At 37.5% G+C, this 21,780-nt stretch overlaps 1 protein-coding gene across 2 annotated transcripts; it reads left to right on the forward strand.

Moving 5' to 3' along the window:
• The first annotated feature begins 186 nt into the window (after positions 1 to 186).
• On the forward strand, positions 187 to 21,042 carry zgc:136971 (S9 family peptidase). 2 transcript variants are annotated; one of them, XM_057830037.1, is made up of 23 exons: positions 187 to 815; positions 938 to 1,003; positions 2,691 to 2,816; positions 5,271 to 5,409; positions 5,942 to 6,017; positions 6,099 to 6,174; positions 9,100 to 9,197; positions 10,758 to 10,892; positions 11,570 to 11,661; positions 11,916 to 11,953; positions 13,054 to 13,175; positions 13,266 to 13,326; positions 13,531 to 13,625; positions 13,845 to 13,896; positions 13,986 to 14,089; positions 14,854 to 14,992; positions 15,111 to 15,194; positions 15,312 to 15,392; positions 16,438 to 16,526; positions 17,200 to 17,393; positions 17,464 to 17,566; positions 18,838 to 18,944; positions 20,886 to 21,042. In XM_057830037.1, the coding sequence occupies exons 3-23, from the start codon at positions 2,699 to 2,701 to the stop codon at positions 20,983 to 20,985; spliced, it is 2,103 nt and encodes a 700-aa protein (XP_057686020.1). In that variant the 5' UTR covers positions 187 to 815; positions 938 to 1,003; positions 2,691 to 2,698; the 3' UTR covers positions 20,986 to 21,042. The 2 variants fall into 2 exon arrangements, with proteins under 2 accessions (XP_057686020.1, XP_057686019.1); XM_057830036.1 differs by lacking the exon at positions 187 to 815 and having other exon boundaries at positions 830 to 1,003.
• Positions 21,043 to 21,780: the final 738 nt, after the last annotated feature.

A 21,780-nucleotide genomic window follows, 5' to 3' on the forward strand; every position in this document is an offset into this window, starting at 1 on the left:
CATTCCTAAAATATTTTTTTGGGTTAGTCTTGTGTGATATTCTAATCTCCAGAGATGCGGAATTCTAAATTCGCTTTTTAACCCTTTAATGCACAAATTGCCCCCCCCCCCTTTTTTTTTTTCTTTTTTTAAATCCCCAACGGGACACTGATTTAACTCATTGGCTGCCAATTCTTTTTGACTGGAAGGGGCGAATGAACGTTCCTTCCCAGTCAAAATGGATTAGACGGTAAGTGCCGTCAATGGCGCTGAAAGATAAGTATTCATTACACAATATGGAGAAAAAAAAAGGCTTTTAGTGTGTAACGTGGGGACGTAACCAGAGTGTTTTCGGCTTTTATTAATCTTGAATTTTTTAAAAACTTATATTAACGTATTCATATATTTATAATTACATAAGAATAATATAATGGTTTATAATTAAAGATAGGGAATTGCTAATATTTATTTATTTTTAATTACCCAAAATAGTCACTTGCCCTAAAAAGGTTAAAGGTCTAAAAGTGTCAGTGTCGAGCTGTCTAACGTAGGGACCGATGTCAATGAAGGGGTTATTAATAATTCATCCATCCACACGATTTCACGATATATGAGATGCACCTGTCAGTGGATAATCTTTTCGTACAGTATTGGTCTTATGACAAATTTAGTTGCAAAATATAAAAACTAATGGGGTTATTTAATTATCATTATTGTTAACGTTAACATTTCTTTTTATTAGTAGTAAAGTTATTTTTACTATTTGTCCTCGATGACCGGAAGCTCGAAGAAGGCACCGGAAGCCATCCCGCAGTTTTCCCAAACACGGGTAAAAGGTAAGTTGCTGCTTACGCAAGTGGGTCAATTTGAGTCTGTAAATGTACATAAAATTAGCTAACAATAGCTCATCATTATAAGTTATGATTGCAGCTTTGTTTTTTTGTTTTTGTTTTTTTAGGCAATACGAAAAATCGTTTGTTAGCTAAGTTAGCTGGTCCTATTCACTTGAAGATGGTTGCATAGGGTAAGTACTCAGAAACTTACTTATTCCTAAGAAACTATCAAGATCTAATGCATATATACCAAGCAGCTGAATAGGACAGGTTTAAAAAAATAAATAAAAATAAAATAAAAAAATAATCTAATGCATTGCATAAAGCAATGTCCAATGATAAGGTCGCCATAATGAGTTATGTAAAATGTATATAGTACCCACCATGAAAACCTGGCTCATTGAATTCTACTCTTCCAGATACCAGACAATTTTGATTTGATACTAGGGATGGTATTGCCAATAATGTCACGATATTAAACGTATCAAGCTGATACACATCCAAGACCAAAAAAAAAAAAAAAACCCTAGACATCTACGAGAAGTACATTTTTTTTGCTGATAATAATAATACCTGGTTTTGTGAGTGCTTAATGCTCAACTCTAGTGTTATGTCTAGTTAAAATGTGCATAGCAGCAGTGGCTATACTCAAAATGATGGAAATCTTAATGAATTAACGTGAATCGATACAGAATATTAGTATCGACTCTACAGCTTCTTGATCTATTTGCGTATTTTCAATAGGCCTGCAATGATATTTTCTAACATCGATTTTTTAGCACACCCCTATTGGATACCAGTTGATTTCTAGGCATTTTTTTTAATAAAAAAAAAAAAAGTTAGTTTGCTTAATGTCACAGCATAAAACTAAGCACAAGCATTTTGTCCTTTAACTCATTGCTAGCAATTGACAACGATAGACGTCCACTTCATTTTAACTTGGAGAACTGGCTATGATTGTGAATATTCATACTTCAGTGAATGATTGCAGCCAGGCCTCGCAGTCAAAATGTATTGGACGCCTAGTGCCGTCAATGGCAGCATGTGAGTTAATAGATTTGTACATAACAAGGTGCAACCATGCCTGTAGGAGTGGAAGCTATGGTCAAGTCCACAGCCCTTTCTGCCTGAAGACACAGGGTTCCCATGGGGTCTTAAAAAAAGTCTTAAATCTGTTAATTTTGACAAAGTGTCTTTAATGGGCATTACATTTTGTATTGGAGGTCTTAAATTTTAAATTGCGCAACTTGTGTCAGAAAAATCTGGCATTCTGTTCAGGTCCTGATTTTTTATTTTTATTTTTACAAGTTTGGCTTAGAGATTTCCCTCGGAATTACCATTATATTATGTTTTAAGTGGTCTTAAAAACGTCCTGAAAGTCTTAAAATTCACTGGATAAAATCATAGGATTGCTGCATCATTAAACAGCTGGATTTAATAAGGCATTTGCAGCGCTGCAGTGTGCCAAAAAATTTGGCCAAGAGGACAGCTAAGGATGTGCAACGTTGGAATCAACACTTTTAGCAATAGTACAGATAACCACACACTCAGAGGCCACACAGATGAAAGCGTTGCAACTGTTGATTCTAAAATAGAGACTATCGATGAATGGAAGGGGTCACAAGCCTCACATGATAGGAACATGTTACTTGGCAGTTCAGTTAAGACGTGTGTAAAAGAAAACCCAGAGATAGGAGTGCTGAATGGCTTTTGCATTTATAAAGTTAATTATTGGCAATTTCACCTTGCTGAAGAAAGGCAATTGGTTAAATGTTAAGCATTGTGAACATAAAGCCATAGAATTTGACATAGTTTTAGAAGGTTGTCGTCTGTTGTCGACCTGGGTATTCAAGCCGTGTTGTTTTGTTACTATTCTAGTCCCGCAGATGGAGGCCAAACAAGTTACAAGGGTGTACGGAGAAGTCAGCTCTTTCTCCACACCGTTTTCTGCTGATGTTCGAGAAGAACAAGAAGGAGACATTCATCTGATCACAGTGACGGCAGGTGCATAACGTTAAGTTCATTAACTGTATCTTGTTGGGGCAACGGGAGAAGAATACATTTTCATGGACAATAAGAATACACGTTCCCCTCATTTCCGTACTTGACCTTTTTCAGTTGGTTGTTTTAAATTTATGGTGCAGAAGTGGTTTTCGTATTCAGATATGTGTTTTGATTTGATGTGATTTTGGTTTGATTACTTGATGTGTCTTGCAGAAGTGGGTAGTAACGTGTTACATTTGCCACGTTTACATGGAGCCAAATATTCCAATTACAATCGGAATATTTGTTCAAACCGAATAAATGTGTTCCATATAAACACCTCATTCGGAATGAACAGGCCCAAACCGAATGGAATTTCATTCCGATTCACAAGGGTGGAATATTCCTTTTCCCAAACCGATTACAAGTAAAATTATATCATGTAAACAGGGAAGCGGAATGGTGTCTGGTTGCGTTCTTTCTGCGCATGCTCCGTACTGACGTGGTGACGTCACTCGGTGACGTAAGTAACGTCACTTGCAACATGGCTTCCAAGCACACGCACAGCGCACCCACACAACTTTTTAAATGAACGGCGTATCATTCTGAAGTTTTGTTTCCACTCGAAAAGTTAAAACAGCAGCTGATCTGACGATCGATCTCCATGTTTTGCAACGTGACGCTTTGTTTTGATTAATCTGCGCATGTCAGACGGCAGTTGTCAAACGTCCTTTCGGAATAAAGGCAGTCACATGTAAACGCTGGATCGGAATAGATGAAGTGACATGTAAACAGCTGATGTGAAATTTCCATTCAGAATGATTTGAATCGGTATGAATAAAAGTCAGCATGTAAACGTGGCTATTTACTCCGTTACATTTACATGAGTAACTTTTTGAGAAAAATGTACTGTACCTTTAAGAGTAATTTTAATAAGCCATACTTCTTACATTTACTCAAGTAGATTTACTTGAGTGGAATTGTGAAGAAGAAACGCTACTCTTACTCCACTACTTTGGGCAAAACTAGTCGTTACATATTTCCCCTTTATCCTACATATTAGATTTTACTTTTTATTTGCCTGAGACGCCAATGGTGGCGCTTCAGATTTCACCAGTGAGACGTCGCAACAACAATCACATGACTCCCATTATACCAATCAGACTCAAGCTACAGTATGATCATGCCAGCCTGTGTATTCACATGGCATCTTTAAAGAACCGTAAAAAATTAAGTACTTGACATGGAGCGCTGCCGTCAACATGACCCGAAAGCGCCGATTTTAACCTCTCTCCCAGTTTTGCCAGAATGCCAGTGAGTGAAAGCCAGGCCAATGTTTATTCTTGAGTGTCTTTTTATCCTGGTAGCCAACCTTTTTTTTTTTTTTTTGTCACCTCGGACGAAACAATTTGTCTCATTTGTTGCTCTGCCATCTTTGCAGAATTTGCGCGAAAGGGAAACGAATGGGGAGAAGGGGAAGTGACGTGTGCTTACTGTAAAACAGTCAACACATTTGTAGCTTTTTTGTGTGGCAGAGTGCCTGCCACCCTCCTCAAAGTTAATTAATGCCGGTGAAAGCGATACAGACCCCTTCAAGATATAAAAGAGGTGTCATTCAACTACTTTTCAGTCGGCATATCATCACAAATGTTGTAAAAATATTTTTATAATGGTTGAAAAGTTACGTAGTGTTGCTTTAAATGCCTTGTTTCGACACACGTTACATAAATCAATTTTGTAGCCAATTAGGCTGCATTCAGACTGCAGGCATATCTGATTCCAATCTGATTCCTCTTCATATGTGATTTTTAGGACTGACTGTTTACACTAATTTTAGCAAGTGATTTTTTTCAAGTAATTTTAGATTTCTCAGATCTAATTTGGACAGTCTGAAAAGACCCAGACCATCTGAGTCTTTTCAGACTGGGCCACATTATTGACACACCTGACAGGTTGGGGCAACGAAGGCGTCATCCAGCATAGAGTGATATCACGGACAGTCAAAACCCATCTGAGTTGCTCACATCTTGTCCATATCTGATATGAAACTACCTTCAGTATGTGGTTCCAATCTATCTCGCAAAAATCAAATTTCTGTGCTTTGTGACTGTTGAGATTACAAAAGATCAATCTGGATGGACTAAATATGAGATTTTGGTTGCCAGTCTGAACAAGGTCTTAAGAGTCAGAAAATAATTTTCACTAACAAACTAGTATAAAACAGAAGAGGTGCTTTATGAAACCATAGTCAGTGTTGCCAGGCAACAGATTCTGAGTCAGAAGCGCTGCACAAACCATGTAAATGCTTTGTCTGAAATCTTGATTCTTAGTAGTAAACAATAAAACTGCCAGCCCTAACATTTACTGCTCTTCTATATCTTGTAGGAAGGTTTTCCAGAAATGTGAAAGAAACATTTTTCAAAAAATGTTTCACTTACTAGTCGGGTATATTAACAAGCAGAAATTAATTTTCAGGGTGGAGTCAGACAGATTTGGTGAGAGCATCCAAGCTTTCTTACTCTCAGCAATGGACTCTAATTTCAACCCCCCAAGACCACCACCAGTACATTAGAACTGTCTTCCCACCAGGACCATGTGTACCTCTGTCCGGAGAGTCAGTATACACACAGACACACACACAACGCACAACAACTGTATGTAATCATTATATTTGATGCAACCCTTAAAAGGCTGATAAATGTCACACGAGACTTCAGCAGATTTAATGATGTTCTTGCATTTTCATTTTTTGGAGTTTTCAGCATTGTGAGGATTACGTGTACAAGACTCAGCATTTCAGGGGTTGATTTTTGTGTCACCACACTAGTGTACTCGTGATGGAAAAGAGCACAAATAAAATAAATTGCCGAGAAAAGCTACACTGCTACATCATGGTTCATCTTTTGTGCCTCTGCTATCGCAGATTTTTAAGCCTTCAACCATTTTTCATGATGTCCTGGTGGCCAAGTCGGATTTAGTTCGTATTTGGGAAAACTTGGAAAATTTTGTCATTTCGTATGTACAACCATATGGAAAAAAAATTACACATTCTTCCAGACCAGATTTCCGTCGGCTGGTCTAGAATTTAAAAAGTTGATTCAGTTTGACCTTTTCTACAATTATTTTTTTCCCTCGCCCATATCTAGATTACTAAGCAGACTCTCACCCTCTGGTAACCTGAGGGCTGTGGTTCGAGACAAAGGTGGTGTCCTGCTGCTGGAGGTGAGCAGGTAACATAGTTTTCTCTGGTCACTTTCATTCCTTGATCAAGAAGTGTGTTAACAATGTTTTTTATTGTTCTAGATTTGGAACCATCATGGCCTCAGCAAATGCCTCAACCTGAGTGCCCTCAACAAACATGGCAGCATATACGATGATGGTAAGACAGTTCCAAACCAGCTATTTAGCTATCTTTTTGAAGATTTTCTTGGAACATAAGCAGTGTTAAAATTAATAGATTAGTACACAGGTTTATAAAGCATTTTAACTCATTTTTTCCAACTCTGCAATTATGATTCTCTTTCCATGCATCCATTTTTGTACTGCGTATCCTGATTAAAGTTGAGAGTTATTCCTTTTTCCCTTGATTTGTATTGATAATTCTGCCTTTCTAAAACTGCTATTGACTGGCAAAGTACGTACGTAGTTATTAAGGGTGTCAACAATAATGGATGCGGCGATGCATCCCGATGCGGGGCAGGGACGATTCGATTCGATGCGGGCAACACGCTGAATCGATTCAGCGCATTTTAAAATATATAAGTACGTTCAAAAATCTTCCCTGCGCAATTCCGGTGATGCAATGGATTTGGTTTCCCCATTTGTATTGTTATTCTCATGTTTACCTGTAGAGAGAGCTACTTTACATTCAAAGCAAGCCAGTAGAGGTTAGATCGGGCAAAAAAATTCCGGCCCAACCCGACACGGCCCGCTGGTATTGAAGCCCGACCGGCCAGATCAATTAACTAGATTTGCATGCCCGAGCCGAGTGATGCGGGAAAAAAAAAACGCAGCAGCAGCAGCAATTTATTTTCATTTCTTCAAGTTTTCTTACTGTTTAAATAGTCTACACATTTTTGTAAGAGTGATAAAAGCATTTACACAACGAAATAACGCTGGGAAAGTTTAATATAAAAAAAAACACAGTTTTGCAGACACAGAGGAGAAGATTCGAAAGGATCACATTTGCCTTTGCATAAATAAAAGTGTCTTTCCTAACAAATTCTTAGTTGGCAGACAAAAAAACGCAAGTTTACTCAATATTTAAATAGTCTACATATTTTTAAGAGATTTATAAAAGCATTTACACAACGAAATAACGCTGGGAAAGTTTAATAAAAAACAAAACAAAACACGGTTTTACAAACACACAGAGGAGAAGATTCAAAAGGATCACATTTGCCTTTGTGTGCATAAATAAAAGTGTCTTTCGTAACGAATTCTCAGTTGGCAGGAAAAAAACGCAAGTTTACTCAATATTTAAATAGTCTACATATTTTTATGAGAATTATAAAAGCATTCACACAACGAAATAACGGGAGGAGAAGAAGAAAAAGAGGACAGCCCTCTGCGCATTTTATTTATTTATTTTTAAAATAATTTATTAGTCCGGCGCGGCGGCCCGACCCGACCCACTCAAACGTGAATGCGTAACATTTCGGGTCGGGTTCGGGCACAAGATCTAACCGCTATGCAGGGGGGACGAGGAACCCAAATCCGCTTCCTCACCGGAGTAACGTCACAGACAAGCGCAGTTGTAATCGAGAGAGCAGAGAGATAGGACATAACATAACAATGGCTGAAACGGAGAAAGAGGGAGCGAGAAATATTATAGATATAAGATAGGCTAGGCCTACATTTTACTCTTGTTCTACATTGCAATTTAGTTGATGTTTTGTTTGCAGCTGAACTGATCCCTGGATTGATATTGCGATAAAGATGCTGCAGCACTACAATATTTTCTTTGTCGTTTTCTTTAATATTTACTTGAATATTTTTATTGATGGGTCGTTGTGACTAAAATACAGTGACTGTTATTACTGATTTTGCACAGGATTTCAGATGTTGCACTGTGTGAAAGGCTGCCACTGTGTGTAAAAAAAAAAAAAAAAAAAAAAAAGAGAGAAAGCCCTGGTCTCACTCAAAGCACTAATTAAATGCTGTGATCTGTTTTTTTTTTTTTTTTTTTTTTTTTAAATATATATGAAAGTATACTATTTTCATTTGACTTCAACCAGGAGTGACACAAGAGCCAATAAAAAGTTGTTTAATGTCTGTCCGCTTGTGTTGGCTCATGATTCACGAAAAATATGCTTTGCTTTAGAATTTTAATGCATCCCAGGCTTTAATGCATCGCAATGCATTGCCGAATCGAACTGAATCGAATCGTGACCCTCTGAATCGAATTGAATCGTGGCCCTCCGAATCGTAATCGAATCGAATCGTGAGGGCAGTGCCGATGCACACCTCTAGTAGTTATTGTACCACCTGATGTTTGGGCATGTTCTTCTAAGACGTCACATCAGGACTTTGACACTCTTGTAGTAAATTTAAGTCAATCTCTCTGGTGTTTATCAAACACGGATCATTTTGCGGGATTCTCATGCTAGCCAATTGGCTAGCTGCGATAGTATTGGCTTGTCTTGTGTGATCAAAAGTTAGTGTTTGTTATGATTCAACATTTGACGTTACAGTAGTGGTTGACAGGTAATGTACTCCTGAACAACGCCTTGTACTTGAATGTAGTGAGTTAATGTTAGCATGTTTTTCAAAAAGCTCCCTGTGGGTAATTTGATTGTTTCCTCCTGCTTGTGGGGCTTTGAGTACTCTGTCAATCATTTGTTTTGATCATAGGTGTGAGTGTGAGTATCAATACTCATTTGTCGTTATGTGTCCTGCTACAGACTGGCCACCTGAAAAGGTCATAGAAGAAAGGCAAACAGGTTGTTGGCAAGCGTATTTCTGTATTTTTTTATTAAAGGCGCACTTAAAATCCTTTAGTTTTCCCCAAAATTGCTAGTGCGCCAAATAATCCAGTGTGCCTGATGTATGAATTTCTTTTGTGCCTAAGGATGTCGGATCTATTTTGTTGAAGTCAAATGACTAATATCATTGCAGTTTTAAATTGAATAGATAAGTAGTTTAAAGTGGGAGTTTAAAGTACTAATAGTCGTTTAATTAGTAGTTTAGTAGTACATAATACACAGTGGTTTTTGTTAAAACATAACACGAGCAACCATCATCAGTTCGGTAAATGAATAAATGAAAGCATTGTATGTGTTCTTTTTTTTTTGTGTATTTCCAGTTCAGTTTGGTGTTCTGTCATGGTCGGCATGTGAGAGCAAGCTTCTCTACATAGCTGAAAAGATCAAAAACACAAATGAGGAGTCTGTATTAGGGAAGGTAAATAATGTGTGTGTGTGTGTGTGTGTGTTTGTGTGCACGCACATGTACATACACGCATACTAGTGCTGAAACGATTACCGTAATTTCCCGAATATAACGCACACTTTTTTTCCCAAAATTTACTCGTAGAATCATGGGTGCGCATTATTCACAGGTACAGGGACGGAGACAAAAAAAAATCATCATGATTCATGTTCCATTGTAAGCATGGACCAGCACAATATTACCTAATCCGAACAACAGTGATATAATAATCAAGTTTCATGTGGTAAATAATTGTTATCGTGATATTTTTCACATCTAATAAAATTAAAATGTTTTTTTGTACTATTCGTTTATTATTTACGGGTACATTTTTCTTACCTTATCGTTGCAACATGCCGGCACATGGCGATGTTGTCTTGAAGAGAATGTAACGGCGATCCGTTTCGTATAAATGTTGACCGTGTGGCGAGCTCGGACAGGAGTCTTGAGAAAGAGTGTCGAACCACTGAGCCAAGCCGCATTGTTTTATTTACATTGAAACTCACAAAGTAACAACATACGTCTTGCACGCATATCACGGGACATTTGTTTACTTCCGGCTCTTCCCTTAACTAAACTTTTCCCCCCGGGAACTACACAACTTGCCAACATTAGTTCCGCTGGTGAAGTCTGTTAAAACTCGCTACAACTCCTTACTTTGTGAAAATTATTATCGTATACTGTGAGCAATTTTACCACAGAAAATTAATATTCTATTTTTTAGAAAAAAAATTTAACAAAAGGATTTAAAAATGCTGCAACCGCTTACCTTGTAAAAGTTCGAGACATACACAGACTCATATTTATTGGTGCTAAAATTAGGGTGCGCTTTAACACGGGTACAAGAATTTTCCCTAGATTTTACAGGTAAAGTTGGGGTGCGCGTTATACACAGGTGCGCGTTATATTCGGGAAATTACGGTAATCGATTAACTCGAGTAATTCCATTAGAAAAAAATATTCGAAATTTTGCTGCTTTGAGTATTCGTTTAATTAAAGTGGCGTTTATGGTTTGTTTTGAGAGTGTTTGCATATAGTTTTGATTTGGGTGGATACAATACCTTCTAGTGGCAACAGTAAATAATATAACTCATTTCACGTGGCTGAATCCAGCTGCTCCCTCTTAACATAAGCTAAGTTTTTGTTTGAACTTATGCTTTTTTGTTATTTTTATGCATTCGTATTTTAGTTTATAGGTATATTACCCATTGTTTGTGGGAATATGTGTTTTAACCATTTGTTAAGAGCATTTAAAAAAAAAAAAAAAAAGTTTGCATTTAAGCTAACGGACTTTTGCTTTGTAAGTTAGCCAATTGTTCTTTTGTTGTACGCAAATCCTCATTTATTTATTTTCCAACGTTTGAAGCTCAGCTTGGGTATTTTAATTTTTTATGTTACTTATTCGATTACTTGATTATTCAAACTAACTACTTTAGCGATTAATCGATGACTAAAATAATCGATAGCTGCAGCCCTAACGCAAACACACACAGAAATAAAAGCTTTTATCTAATCTTGCATATTTGGTAACAGAATAGGAATGTATACTTTGAAGACTGGGGGGAGGCGCTGACTAACAAGAGCACTCCCGTCATTTGTGTGGTCAATCTTTACAATGGCTCAGTGGATGTGTTACAAGGTGTCCCTGCTGACATCTCACCGGGACAGGTAAACACATCTTATTAGGGGCCATTTACATGGTGACTCTCCGAGAATACGAAAAATGTCAAATTTGCATTTATATGGTTCTGTCTCCATTCGAACGATGTCGCAATTCCTCATGAAAACAATGTAGTATTCATGCCAGGCTCTAGGGGGCAGTGCAGATTTACAAGGTGACAGCCAATGATGCACTTTGACCCCAACAAGGAGCTCCTCAGCCCGGAAGACAACATACCCGCCCTCTCAGCAATGGCATTTTTCTTTTGCTCCAAAAGGCACAAAAATTGAAACACTCAACATATTTAAATTAAAAATATTATAAAAACAGTAAATTAGAAACCGACGATCCACCATTTGTTGTTATTAATGTTTTATAGCACCGCTGCGCACACCTAATGTGACGTGTGCGAGTGCTTACGTCATCGAAGCGAAGGTGGTTTCCATTCATATGAATGCGTTGCGACCCCCCGAATCGAATCGTTCCACTTTGGAGGCAGGATTCGGAGATTTGCAACTTTGCCTTCCGTCTTCGCCGACACCATATGAACGCGAGGCCATTCCACTACTCGGTCATTGCGTCTTCGTGTCGCAGAGTCCCCATGTAAACTGCCCCCTTAGTTCAGTCATCATGGCCTGCTGAGCTCACCGCTTTGTGTAATGTGTTGACTGTTTTGTCTCCTCAGGCTTGCTGGGCTCCTGGAGGTCAATCTGTGTTTTTCATTGGTTGGTACCATGAACCTTTCAGACTGGGACTTAAGTTCTGCTCCAATCGCCGGTTAGAGAGAGAAGTTTCCTGTTAAACTTTATTTTAATAATAATTCCACACAGTGCTTTGACAGAACGATATTCTTGAAATTGATCAATCTCAGCCAAGGCTAAAATATTTTTCTTTTATTATTAAATATTCCATTAATTTGAATTACAGAAAAATGTTAGTTAAGTATATATATATATTTTTAAGCAACATAAAACCCTAAGACACTTTTTCGAAAGTCTTAAACCGAGGCCCCATTGTTTCAACTCTTGCAGGTCAGCCTTGTTCCAGCTTCACATGGCTGGTCAGTGTGGTGAGTCATTCTAAATGAAAGTATTTCTTAACAAATATCTTAAACCACCGTTCATAAAAATATCACAAACCTGAAGATGCTTTAATCGAGACTTTAAATTTAAGTGGGCTGGAATTTGAAATTTTGAATTTAATCCACTTCCTTATATGAAAATTTAAGTCTGCTTACTGAGCTTCTCCGAGAAGTCCCCAAAAAGGCCACCTTACAACTTGTGAATAAAAACTTAATGCAATGATGTAGAGGTGCCAAATTTATTTTATGTTAAAGAGGACCCCGTAGCGGAGGTGTTTTCTCTGAGCCAGGGGTGATTTAAAATGGAGTGGTCAGACAAATCATGATTCAAAGTTCTTTATGAAAAACGTCATGTCATTTGGACTAAAGAGGAACTAGGACAACCCTCAATGTGTTATCAGCATTCAATCCGGAAGCCTGCATCTGTGATAGAATGCATGAGCGCATGTCGCACAGGCAGCTTTGCACATCTGAAAGGCACTGTCAATGATGAAAGGTATATTCAGGTACTAGAACAACATATGCTCCGAGATGTCGTCTTTAGGAGAACTTGCATCTTTCATAATTAAAACACTAGACCACACACGCAGCATTAATTACAACGCCATACCTGTGGAGGAAAATAATCTGGGTGTTAAATTGGACAGCCTGCAGTCCAGGTCTTTCACCTATAGAGAATATTTGGCACATCATGAAAGAAGAAGGTGCAACAAGAAGGCCCAAGACAGTTGAACAGTTAAGAGGCCTGTCGAATGGGACAGAATTGCTATACCTGAACCTGCGAAACTTGTTTCCTCAGTCCCCAGACGTTTGCGGACTTAATAGAAGAACAGGGGATGCCCTACAGTGCTGAAAATGGACTTGTCCTAACTTTTCTTGAAACCCCGGAATTTTAAATCAACATATTTTCCCCTTAAAATGATACATAATTTCAAATTAAGCTGTTAACCTGTCATTTATGATCTCTTCTGAATAGAATATTGATATTTGGCGCTTCCATATCATTGCATTCACTTTTTATTCACAATATGTGTAGTGTCCCAACTTTGTTTGGAATCCGGTTTAAATATTGATGTCTTTCAAAATAGAGTGCTTGACGGGTGACAACCTGTCTGTGTCCTGTCCGAGGCTAAGCCCAGACGGGTCCACACTGGTCTACTTGCAGGGCGAAGTTTTTGGGCCTCACAGTCAGTGCCTTAGTCTGCAACAGGTATTTGCAGCAAGTACAGTATTTGTTTGTGTTTATGTGTATTGGGGTTCCACTATGTTCTGCTAGTAACCAGTGGATGATTTCTCATAGTTGGACCTGAACAATAGGAAGTCTTCCACACTATTGGGTGTCGTCAATAGGCCACTGAGTGGTGAGTGGCATTGTTTTCTCTCAGGATTCTGGCCATGTCCTATTAAATGATATGTAATGTATCATCATATATTGTAGTCATTATTTTCCTGTAGCATTTTTTGGGTGACATTTCTCAGCATTAATGTTGATGAACATTATCAGATGAACGTGGGAGCATATTAAATATTTGAAGTCCACATTTGGAAATGTGCTTTTTCTGCAGATGGATTCAGTGGTGTTTATGAGGCCCTGCCATCTAGCTGTTGGTCTGCAGATGGACAGAGGGTTTTGTTCAGCAGTGCATGTCAGAACCGCAAGGTTAAACATTTTATGCATGTGTCAGTCAATGTGAAACATGCACAATATACTTGCACACAAATATTATTTATTACATTAGCTCTGGTACAGTTGTGGCTGTTGTGAGAATGTTATTTAAATAAATTTTAGTTGGGTTGTAATTGAAATTTTAGGGTTAAGCCTTCAGCTTTAAAATACTTGACTCTCCTTTTTGACATTATGCTTCTACCCATCTTTCAGGATCTCTTTATTGTGGACAGAGGGTCAAAGAAAGTGTTTTGCCTTTCTAGTGGTAGGAATCCTTCATCTCCTTACAACTGAATTGACCCTCTGAGTTTTATGTGGCATCAGCTCTCAACTGTCTTTCTCTCCTGCATTTAGGCCTGTCAAATGCTACCAAGATTTACGGTAGCTGGAAGCTATTGACCATACAGAAGGACCTGATGGTCGTGTGTTGCTCCAGCCCCAACACACCTCCAACAATGGTTAACAAACACACAAATGTACACACCTTATACTTAAGTAATAAAATACACACCCACATCTAATGGATCCAGTAAAGGAGCTGTACCAAATACTGTATGTGTGACTTTACAAAACTACCGTATTGGCCCGAATATAAGACGGCCCTGATTATAAGACGACACCGTCTTCAAGACTCAAGTTTGAAAAAAGACTTTTTGAACACCAAATAAATTTTTATAAAGAAATTAATTACAGTACATCTGAAACCAATGATTATAACATTATATTTGAGAGAAAAAGCGTGTTATTTTGCCTCATTCAAATGTTAATATTTAACATTTAAATATGTAAACTTAAGTGCAATCATATTCGTAAATGAATGGCTTCTGCTTTTTGAAATGTAAATAAACCAATCTTTTGTGATAAAACAAAATTGCAATAACTGCATTAACCATCAAAGTGAAGTCTAACTGTAACTGTAGTCTTGAAACAAATGTGAATAAGGAAAAACATTGCAATAAAATAATGCAAACTGGTTAAACTTGAGAGTGAGATCTGTCAATGATATGTCTTCAATGATATCTGGCGCCATCTAGCGTCGTGAATGGGTATAACGTCTAGACTGCGAACATAAGACGACTCCCACTTTTTCAGTTTTATTTCAATGCAAAAAACACCGTCTTATATTGGGGCCAATACGGTAATACTGAGTTCCAATTGGGATTATATATGTGTTATTAATCCTTATTATTGGTTTAATTTGTGATTTATTGTATGTGTGCAGCTGGTAGGTTTCCTCCCTCCTGCAGGTGAAGTGGATGCTGTCACCTGGTGCCCCCTCCAGGAACCAAGCATCACCTTTGACTTCCAGTGGACAATTCTGGATTTGGAAACGCCAAGAGAAGAGGACAACCCTGACTATCGTAAGACACATACAAAAACACGAAATGTGTTTTTATTTTTCTGAGCAGGGGCCTGCTTAAAGTTTGCACTTTTCCAAATCTGTTTTTATAATTATCATTATTATTATTTTTTTTTTAGCTGGATTAAAGTTTGGAGCGGTCCTGGTGAAACCAAGTGGTTCTCTCAGAGTATCTCTGACACCTCTTGTAGTCTTTATCCATGGTAGGTCTTAGTAAAGATTTACTGAATTCTGAAGTTATTAACGTTTTGTATGATTGATTTTTTTGACAGGCTCTGCAAAATGCTCATTTTTGGTTTTTAAAACAATGTCTCCCATAGGAGGGCCACACTCCCAGTTTGCTGCAGAGTGGAACAGCACTACCGCTGGTCTTGTCTCTCTTGGCTTTGCTGTGCTCATGGGTGGGACACAACAGTACACCTAATTAAGTATCTATGCAAAACATTAAAAAAGTTTTTTACATGCATTATTCAAAAGAATTTACTCCATGACATCTTTTCGGTACATCGGTACACAAGAAAGCCCGCCCGTCTTATCAGACCATAGGACATGGTTCCAGTAATCCATGTGCTTTGTTGACATGTCTTCAGCAAACTGTTTGCGGGCTTTCTTGTGTACTGTCTTCAGAAGAGGCTTCCTCCTGGGGTGACAGCCATGCACACCAATTTGATGTAGAGTGCGGCGTATGGTTTGAGCACTAACAGGCTGACCCCCCCCACCTCTTCAATCTCTGCAGCAATGCTTACAGCACTCCTTTAATGAGTCACATGACATTTTGGAGGAAAAATGACAAGCTGTACTCATTTTGGACATTTAGGGATGTACGTAGCTTCTAAGCGGTGTACTCACTTTTGTTGCCAGGGGTTTAGATATTAATGGCTATATTTTGAGTTATTTTGAGGGGAAAATAAATTAACTCTATTATATAAGCTGCACACATACTACTTTTCATTGTGTCAAAGTGTCATTTTGTCAGTGTTGCCCCATGAAAAAATATACTTAAATATCTGCAGAAATGCGAGGGGTTAGTCACTTTTGTGATACACTGTAAAGGGTGCACCGCATTATTAAGGGGCAGTAGTAGTAGTGGTTGGGGTTGCGTTATGCATCCATTACATATTGCAGCGTGAAAGGGAATGTCATGCCATGATTGGTCAATATTGATCTATATCAGGTGTGCCTTTTATTGTGGAAAATACTGTAAATATAAAATTGATTTAAAAAAACAACAACAAAAAGCTCCTGAATTAGAACATTTATGTGAGCATCTTACAGCCTCCACATATACATTGAAGTGGCACCAGTGCTAGTTGTATTTTGAATGGTGTAGTTTGACCTTTTCCAGCTACTCAAAGCTTACTTGGTAGTCGTCCACTCTTTTTTTTGACGAGTGTTGAAGCCTTGGTACAGATTTTTAAAATAGATATTATGTGTCTTTATTCAAAGTGAACTACCGCGGTTCCACCGGCTTTGGCCAAGACAGCATTCTGTCCCTCCTCGGTCACATTGGAAGCCAGGATGTTAAAGATGTGCAGGTAGCTACATATGTACCTAAACTACCCTCACTCCGCCTCTTCCCTTCTTGCTTCTGAACATAAAGCATTGCAATTGATTTTGTGGTTGTGGCTAATGACAATTTGGAGTTGGAGGCCTGGAGAGCATGACCCATAGATGGCACTTATAGTCGAATAATCGAGAGCGTGTTTTCTGGTGTGTTTTATTCAAATGGAAACCCTCTACCCCGCACTAAGGCAAAAAAAGTTGAAATGGAGAATCCAAAGGCAAGCGCTAATCATCCCATAACATTCACATTTTCACAGCCAAGATCCAATTTGTACACCACTTGAAGTCAATAAAAAAGGAAAGAGCTGTACTTAAGGTAGTAGTCATTCATCATATACCAATATATTTAAAAAAAAAAAATTTCGTAATAGCATTATTTTTTTGTGTTCTTTCATGATTTAATATTTATTATACACCAAGCATCTAATACACTTAGCCATTGAAAAATGTATATGTCAAAAACATTTTTTGACTGCTGTTAACAATTGGATTCCAATTAACAAATAGAACGGTCCATAATGGCAAATGAATTGAATGTTTATGTGATCCGAAAACAAACATACAAAAATAGAGTAAACATACCTTACCAACTAAACCAATTGCATCTACCTACTTGCTCACCTACTCTCTATGTTTTTTACACAGAGGGCCGTGCTGGCTGTGCTGCTAAGTGACTCGACTCTTGACCCCAAACGCGTGGCTGTGATTGGGGGTTCTCATGGTGGTTTTCTGTCCTGTCACCTGGTGGCTCAGTATCCAGAGTTCTACAGGGCCTGTGCAGCCAGGAATCCTGTTGTAAATGCTGCCACCTTGCTGGGTACCAGTGACATTGTGGACTGGTGAGACCTGATGCTTACTTTTCCTGCCCAATTCTCACCAGTTGAGATGTTTTATTCTTCACACCACCAGGCGTTACACTTGTGTGGGCTTAAAGTACTCATACAACCAGAGACCAACTGCAGAAGCCTTGGCTGCCATGTTGGAAAAGTCACCTATCATACATGCTGCGAAGGTCAGATTCGCCCTAATTTAGAAATAAACAATTTACTCCTTAGTCAAATTTTAAGCACATGTGTTTGCATATTTTCTTCCAGATATGCTTAGGTGGGTAGACTCGCCAAAAACTGTACTCAAGTAAGGGTAGCGTTACTTAAAAATAGTATTACTCAAGTAAAAGTAGTCATCCAAAAAATGTACTCAAGTACAAGAAAAAAAGTATTTGGTGAAAAGAATACTCACATAATGAGTAACAGTGTGAGTAACTGCTAACAAATATGATTAAAAAAAAAAATTTTTTTTTTTTTAAACAAAAGTATTTTTTTTCTGAGCACAAAATTATCTAGATGAACTGTTGTTACAATGATACTGTACAATAAACCATGACATAACCACACGAAGCAAAAGAAATACAAAAAAAAAAATCATTGAATTCTGGGGGGAGAAAAAAAATGAGATGAAGCATTATTCGTCCAAGGAGCATGAGCGCCCTCTAATGGAGAAATAGTTCCTAGTTTGAAGAGTAAATACTAGTTCCTTCATAGTTACTATAATGAAAATAAAAGGATCATATCTCCAAATAAAAACTGGGAAAGAGGTTAAAATCCACGCTTTCGGGTCATGTTGAGGGCAGCGCTCTATGTCAAATACTTAATTTTTTACGGTGCTTTAAGACGGCACGCGATTGAACAGGCAAGCTTGCGTCTGATTAGTATAACGGAGTCATGTGATTATTGTTGCGACGTCTCATTGGTGAGATTGGCAGAGATACTCTTGGCATCGCTGGGGAAAAAAACATCTAATATGTAGAATAAAGAAGAAAAATGTACGACTCTTGTGTAGCCCAAAGTAGCGGAGTAAGAGTAGCGTTTTCATCACAAATCAACTCAAATAAAAGTCAAAAGTATGGCTTAGTAAAACTACTTTTAGAAGTACATTTTTCCCAAAAAGTAAATGTAATGAAGTACATGTAACGCAATAATACCCACCTCTCCAGATATGTGATGAAAATGGCGTGCATACAGAGGCTTAGACTGTTTTTGGCATAATTTTCTTTCCTTTCACAGCAGCTTTGAGAGTTTGGGGCCTTACTTGTGAGCAATAACTATTTCAACTTGATATAATTACAATCCCAAGTCGATCCTGACTCTACCGCTGTTGCCCTGTTATGTGTTAAATCAGGCTAACTGTTGCTTGGAATGGTGACTAAGTACATGCATTAGTTTTTGGTTTGTCATGGAATGATAACCTATTAGCGTAACTGCTTCTGTGTATGCTTTAATATAGATCAAGGCTCCAGTGCTTTTGATGCTGGGAGGCAAAGACAGGCGGGTGTCTCCTTATCAAGGTCTGGAGCTCTATAAAGTTCTCAAGAGTCAAGCATCACCAGTCAGGTACAATAGTAGCACAATATGCTCCCAAAGTCATTATGTAATGTATTTCAGTAATTAATACTAAGGATGGGGGCCAAGGTGAAAAAAGTAAGAATTTTAATGAAAAGAGTAGGGAAAAAAAATTGAAAACGATGTCAAAATCGATCGGGTCCTATCATGTCATTTTCAATGTATCGGAATCGGCAAAAAAAGATCGGACATGCCTTTTTTAAATATATATATATATTTTAATTAAATCGTTTTCTAATTGTATTTAACGTTACAGGCAAAATGTCTTACATTCATCCAGAGTCTTTAGTTTTGGGTTAAAGTAGGGCTATCAAATTTATCTTGTTATCGGCGGTAATTAATTTAAAAAAAATTAATAACGTTAAAATATTTAATGCAATCAACGCATGCGCTGCACAACCCACTCACGCATTGTCGGGTTCAATCTATAATGGCACCGTTTTACCGATATATAGAGCTAAAAGGCAGCGTAAAATGAGTAGAGAGAATTTTGGCAGTCTTTGGAGCCTTTTTTTAATTGGCTTAAGCCTTAAAATCCCTCTCTCAACAATTAGAAATATCGTGGGAAGCAATGTGGGGAAGAAAGGTAGTGGTTGATCTTTTCCTTAACTCCCTATGTTACTTCCCAATGCAGAGAAGATATATCAATTGATGCCACTACGCACAGTCATGGTTGCACTTCCCATCATGCATTTGGGCAGAACAGTTAAATGGCTACAGTATCATTTACTGAAAGCTCAACAAATACACTAGATGGCAATATTTAGTCACAATATACAAAGTCACATTTATCCTTTAAGAATTAGAAGTCTTTCGATCCGTGGATCCCTCTCACAGAAAGAATGTTAATAATGTAAATGCCATCTTGAGGATTTATTGTCATAATAAACAAATACCTTACTTATGTACTTTATGTTGAATGTATATATTCGTCAAGTTTTATTCATTTTTTTTCTTAATGCATTGCCAAAATGTATATTAATTCATTCATTTTCCATGCCGCCTTTTCCTCAAAATGTATATGATCGGGAAAAATTATCGGGAATGATTGGAATTGAATCGGGAGCAAAAAAACATGATCGGAACAGCCCAAGAAAACGTGGTAATTACCAAAATCGCATGAAATAGATTAGATTACTCGACTGATTATACTGTAACAATAAAAAAGGTTTGAGGATTGAGTTTTCATAATAATCAATTTAAAACATTAGAATGTCATAATTTTAATAATAAATTCAAAATTTTATGAAAACTCTGGCTGCCATTAATGGCGATAGACGGCCAATCTATTGTAACTGGGATGGGCTTGCAGTGAATGATCATGTTTTAGTACTATTACCAACAATAGATATCCGAACTGTAAATGGTACTAAATGAGTCGTCAAGTAATTATTAGAGACGACCTACAGTATATAACACTTTTATCTACCATCATTTCTACACTATAGAGTGCACTTGACTATAAGCAAAGTCCTTTTATACATAGACTATATGTCGCATGTGTTTCTTTTACTATGGGATTTTTGTACAGAGATGTCCCACGGAAACATTTGATCAAAAATAAATTATTAACATCCCAAATGGATCCTCCACATGCAGCTGCCTGTAGAGGGAGCCATCCACCACAAAACCGACTTGTATTTTCTGAGGCAGTCTAAAGTTAAAACATGTTTTTCTCCATTAGGTCTAAAAAAAAAAAGCAATTTAAATAGTCTTTCACTTAAAGGACGTTTATACTGCGTCTTGCGCTTTAAATAATCACTTGCCGCCCAAAAAGTGATATATTGAGTATAATCATGAAATTACGATTTCTAATGTTAATTTCATACTCTTTAATTGTCTTAAAATTCTAAGAAAAACAGTGTGAATATAGTGCTGCTTCACTCTGTGGCATTCAACGCAGAATGCTGATCATTGTGTTTGTCTTTGCAGGTTACTGTGGTTTGCAGAGGATGGCCATTCTCTCTCGAGAGTGGACACACAAGCACAGTGCTTTCTCAACATAGTGCTGTGGCTTCAACAACATCTCTAACACCCCCCCACATCTCATGATCTCTTGAAATATGTAGGCACTGCAATAAAAATATGTATGTGTGTGTATGTTTGTATTTATGTGTATGTATATTAGGAGTGGGAACCTCAGGGCACCTCACGATACGATACGATTCGCGATAGAATGCTCATGATAACGATTATCTCACGATATCACGATGCAGCGATTATCGATTAATTGGTCAGAAATTGGATACATGACATTCTACGATACAACTGTTGAAACGGGGAAAAAAAGATATATAAAAATAGAAAAAAATACTGTTTAAGTCATTTATTAAACAGTGACACATTTTCTGTGCAACATTGCTGTAAAATATAAATCTACTGCAAATTGTGCACCTGCACATATAGAGGAAACAAACCACAACCACTGATATCACTTGGAAACATCATGATGAATGGCACCCTTAATTTCTTTAAAGTTTTAAATCTTTAATAAATAAATAAATAAATAAAAAGTGCCATAGGTGTCAGCAGTTGAGCTTGGAGTGGGGCAATGATAAAATTGGTGGGTCTTTTCTTCGTATATGACCTTATTTGCTTGGTTTGAGCACTTCCACTATCTGCTTCAGTATTTAAGATGCCAGACTTGCTCAGTCACAGTCTTCCTCACCTTAAAAACAACAAAATAAAACAAAAAATATTAGCTACTTCATAGCTTTTGAGTTGAAATCCTGATTTTCTTTTTTTGTGTTGGAAATATTAAATTAAAAAAAATATGAATTGAATGTATAGAAATTAAAAATGCAATAATTACCTATTTTTAATATGT

The sequence above is a fragment of the Corythoichthys intestinalis genome, chromosome 2, assembly GCF_030265065.1.
Source record: "Corythoichthys intestinalis isolate RoL2023-P3 chromosome 2, ASM3026506v1, whole genome shotgun sequence".
NCBI classification, from domain to species: domain Eukaryota; kingdom Metazoa; phylum Chordata; class Actinopteri; order Syngnathiformes; family Syngnathidae; genus Corythoichthys; species Corythoichthys intestinalis.